The 3,496-nt window shown below is 60.0% G+C and overlaps 1 protein-coding gene across 1 annotated transcript; it reads right to left on the bottom strand.

The window, feature by feature from the left end:
* Positions 1-385: 385 nt before the first annotated feature.
* NKX2-2 (NK2 homeobox 2) lies at positions 386-3,117 on the bottom strand. Its single transcript, XM_036096634.2, has 2 exons — positions 2,781-3,117; positions 386-1,841 (listed from the first exon to the last, which is right to left on the bottom strand). The coding sequence occupies exons 1-2, from the start codon at positions 3,037-3,039 to the stop codon at positions 1,279-1,281; spliced, it is 822 nt and encodes a 273-aa protein (XP_035952527.1). The 5' UTR covers positions 3,040-3,117; the 3' UTR covers positions 386-1,278.
* Between the last annotated feature and the right edge of the window lie 379 nt (positions 3,118-3,496).

Here is a 3,496-nt window from a genome sequence, read left to right as displayed (position 1 = left end):
GAGGGGGGCTTGTTCCCTTCGCCTTGGCGTTTTCTAAAGTCACTTTTCCTCCCAAAGCCAGAAGGCTGCGGCCCCTGGTTCAGACAGCGCGCGAGTCCAGGAGAGAGGCCCGGGAGAGGGCGGGCGACCCCGGACCTCGGGTCGACAGCTCGAAGGCCCGAGGCCAAGCGCTCCCGCCCCAGCCGGGGATCCGAGGCGCGGGGCCTGGTCCGTCCGCCCGGGCTAGGCCTGTTCGGGGAGCCTCTTCAGCGGCCCGGGCGCCCCTGGTTCCCGGCCCTGAAGGGAAGCGCTGGTGAGAGCACCGCGAGCGGCCTGGCCGGGGTCCTTGCCCCAGGCCTCAGGCCCGGCGCAGGGCGACAAAGTAAGACAAACGGGAGGGTCGGGCTTGGTTTTTTTAAACACAGGATTTTTATTAAAATTCTTATTTAAAAAATCGAAAGCTTTCAGCGGCCGGCGCTCTTGGGGAACCGCACGGAACCGCTGAGCTCCAAGTTCCAGGGCTCAGGACCCGGAGGTGGGGCAGGGGGCTTCTCGCCTACACATTTTTTTCCTTTTTCATATTTGAGAAATGTTTGCACTGAACAAAATATAAAAGGAAAAGAAAACAGGGGTAACCAAACATAAGCAAACCAAAACAAACCACAAAGAAAAGAATTGGGCCCCGTGGGGAACAGGCCCGGACTGAAGATCATTTTGGCAACAATCACCACCGATATTTACAACGAAAAGCGAAATTTGCCACCAGTTGTCAGAACGTTTACATGGCCATAAATATTTAGCATTTTCTTATTTTAAAAAAGGAGAAAAAATCTCTATATTTTTAAAGTGTTCTCCACTTGCTTTAGAAGAAGACGGCTGACAATATCGCTACTCACACAAACATATTTTACAAAATTCACAAAAGCCGGGCGGGGGGATGTGTTGGTCTTTTTCTCGTTCTCAAGTGAGGACGTTAACGCTGGGACGATTTGGACCCCCCGGGGAGAGGCAAAGAAGCGAAGCTGCGCAAACATTCTGTAAACACGGCTTATAGTTCAGCCCTCTCCAAAGGTTCAGAAGGAGAGAGGGATGGGGCAGAGCTGGGTGGATGGAATCTGCCACTCCAGGGAGGCTCAGGCAACCTCCCGGCGCCTCCCCAACGGAGCCAAGAGTCAACTCGACTCCATAATAATAATTATAATAATAATAATAGCCACCGTAAGGACCGAGTCCTCCTCGCTGCCGCCGCCGCCGGGGTGGGGCCTGAGCCTAGGGCCGCGAGTCTCGGAGGGGCGGCGCTCACCAAGTCCACTGCTGGGCCTGGACCAGGGGGTGTGCTGTCGGGTACTGGGGGGTGCTGGCCGAGCTGTACTGGGCGTTGTACTGCATGTGCTGCAGAGACTGCGCGCTGTAGGCCGAAAAGGGGATGCCCGCCTGGAAAGTGGCGGCTGCCAGGTCCTGGGCTTTGAGCGCGTGGCACGGTTTGCCGTCCCTGACCAAAACGGGTACGGCCACCCGGCGCGGCGAGGGTAGGGGCGTCACCTCCATACCTTTCTCGGCCCGGGCGCGTTTCATCTTGTAGCGGTGGTTCTGGAACCAGATCTTGACCTGCGTGGGCGTGAGGCGGATGAGGCTGGCCAGGTGCTCCCGCTCGGGCGCTGACAGGTACCGCTGCTGCCGGAAGCGCCGCTCCAGCTCATAGGTCTGCGCCTTGGAGAAGAGCACCCGCCGCTTCCGCTTCTTGCCCGCGTCCCCCCCGCCGCCCGGGGTCTCCTTGTCATTGTCCGGTGACTCGTCGGCCGAGGGCTCCGGGGACTTGGAGCTTGAGTCCTGGGGCGCCGCGCCGGCCGCCAGCCCGTGCACTGGGGGAGAGAGAAGCGCGTCAGGCGCCTGGAGGCCGCGCGCCGGCAGGGCCAGACCCTGCGCGCCCCGGATCCTCCGTGCGCCCTCGGCCCTCAGCGCCTAGCAGCCTGGCCCCACTGCCTTCGCCTTGACCCCCGCCCTGCTCCATGCGCAACAAAACCGTTGGTTTCCCCCAGGGGAAAGAGGAGAAGCGACAGGAATGGGGGTTCTGGGCTCGAGTTTCTAGGGGTTCGCACAGTGTGGGTGCGTATTTGGGGGGGAGTGGCGCGCAGAGAAGATCATTGCGGGTTAAGGGCTCCGGCCCCCTTAAGCAGTTTCCTCTCCGGAGGGACGTGGGCAGATTTTTAAAAGAAAAACCCCACAATCCCGGCATTGATCGGCTCGGCCATTTAAGGCAGGTTTTTGGGGGCTTTCGTTTTTGCTTTCGGACTTTCTCGACACCCTCCGCACCGCACAAAGCGTCCTCTATGATCGTGCAGGGGGCAGGGTGAGCTATTTATACCCGAGCTACCGGGAGCCTCCCCCACCCTCTACCCGTACCCCGAGGCTTGCTGGCTCGCTCCAGTGCTCCAGGCCAGTCCTTCCCGGCTGTCGGGGTAGGGGGGTGTGTGTGGGGGGGTTTTCGACCGGAGCCATCAGTCCTGGGTTGACATCTGTAAGCAGCTCTTGGGAGGTATTCCCCTCCCCCTCTTTTTCCTAATTTCTTGCTTTGAAAAAATATCTGAGACCACGTCTTTTTCCGGTACGGGGTGGGGGGGGAGTTGAAGAGGAGGAAAGAGTTAGGGCATTATTAACAAGTGTTAAAAATCTTTCCGGAGGAGCAGGGCGAGGGATCGAGTTTACATGGCTCTTTCCCCCTTCTCCCCCAGCGTCCAGCCCGGGCTGCGGCCACAGGAAGAGAGGCGCCACGGCCGTGCCGGCCAAGTTTCGCTACTTACGGGAGTACTGGAGGCCCTCGGTGCTGGCCAGCCAGCGCGTATATGGGTTGTCGCTGCTGTCGTAGAAGGGGTTCTTCAGGGGCAGGCTCTGCACCGTGTCCAGAGTGCCCTGCCCTAGCGGCCCGGCCCTCTTGGCGGGCTCCGGCCCCTCGCTCTCCTCCTCCGGCCCTTCGGCCACCGAGCCCTCCTCGTCGTTGGTGTCCGGCAGGTCCAAGATGTCCTTGACCGAAAACCCCGTCTTTGTGTTGGTCAGCGACATGGCTCGGGACCCCGCAATTTATGCCGCAAAGTTGTAGCTTCACTTGGTCAATTCGTGGCGCTCCCCAGTTGGGGCGGGGAGGGGGTATGGGGGGGAGGGATGGGGGAGGGGAGGAGTGGGGTGGGCTTTAATTATTGAGATAATTATTATTTTAAAAAAGAGAAAGAAACTATAAGGAAGGGGAGGGGGGGCAAAAGCCCAAACGCAGCGCCTGTATCTTCTCTGAAACCACGCGGAAATGGACGCAGGGAATGGGTGGCCTGCGCGCCGAGCGCTGCGGGCCGGGCCCTAGTTTGTAACTCCAGGAGGGGTGCCAAGGAGGCGTCAGCTCGGGCTCCGGCGGCCGCTCGGCGCGCGGTGGCGGCTGGTGGCGAGGAAAAAATGGGCCATTGCCCGAGCGATCAGTCCATATAAGGCTGGGCTCCACTCACGAACCTGGGGGGGGGGGGGAGAAGAG

This window comes from Halichoerus grypus, chromosome 10 (genome assembly GCF_964656455.1).
Source record: "Halichoerus grypus chromosome 10, mHalGry1.hap1.1, whole genome shotgun sequence".
Lineage (NCBI taxonomy): Eukaryota > Metazoa > Chordata > Mammalia > Carnivora > Phocidae > Halichoerus > Halichoerus grypus.
Note: the sequence above shows the minus strand (reverse complement) of the source record. Positions and strands in the feature narration are given on the sequence as shown.

Excerpts from the sequence above, each read along its gene's own strand:
- NKX2-2 (XM_036096634.2), bottom strand. The coding sequence starts at position 3,039 with ATGTCGCTGACCAACACAAAGACGGGGTTTTCGGTCAAGGACATCTTG. Across the intron at positions 1,842-2,780 it reads CGAGGGCCTCCAGTACTCCC|TGCACGGGCTGGCGGCCGGC; the intron begins GTAAGTAGCGAA and ends TCTCTCCCCCAG.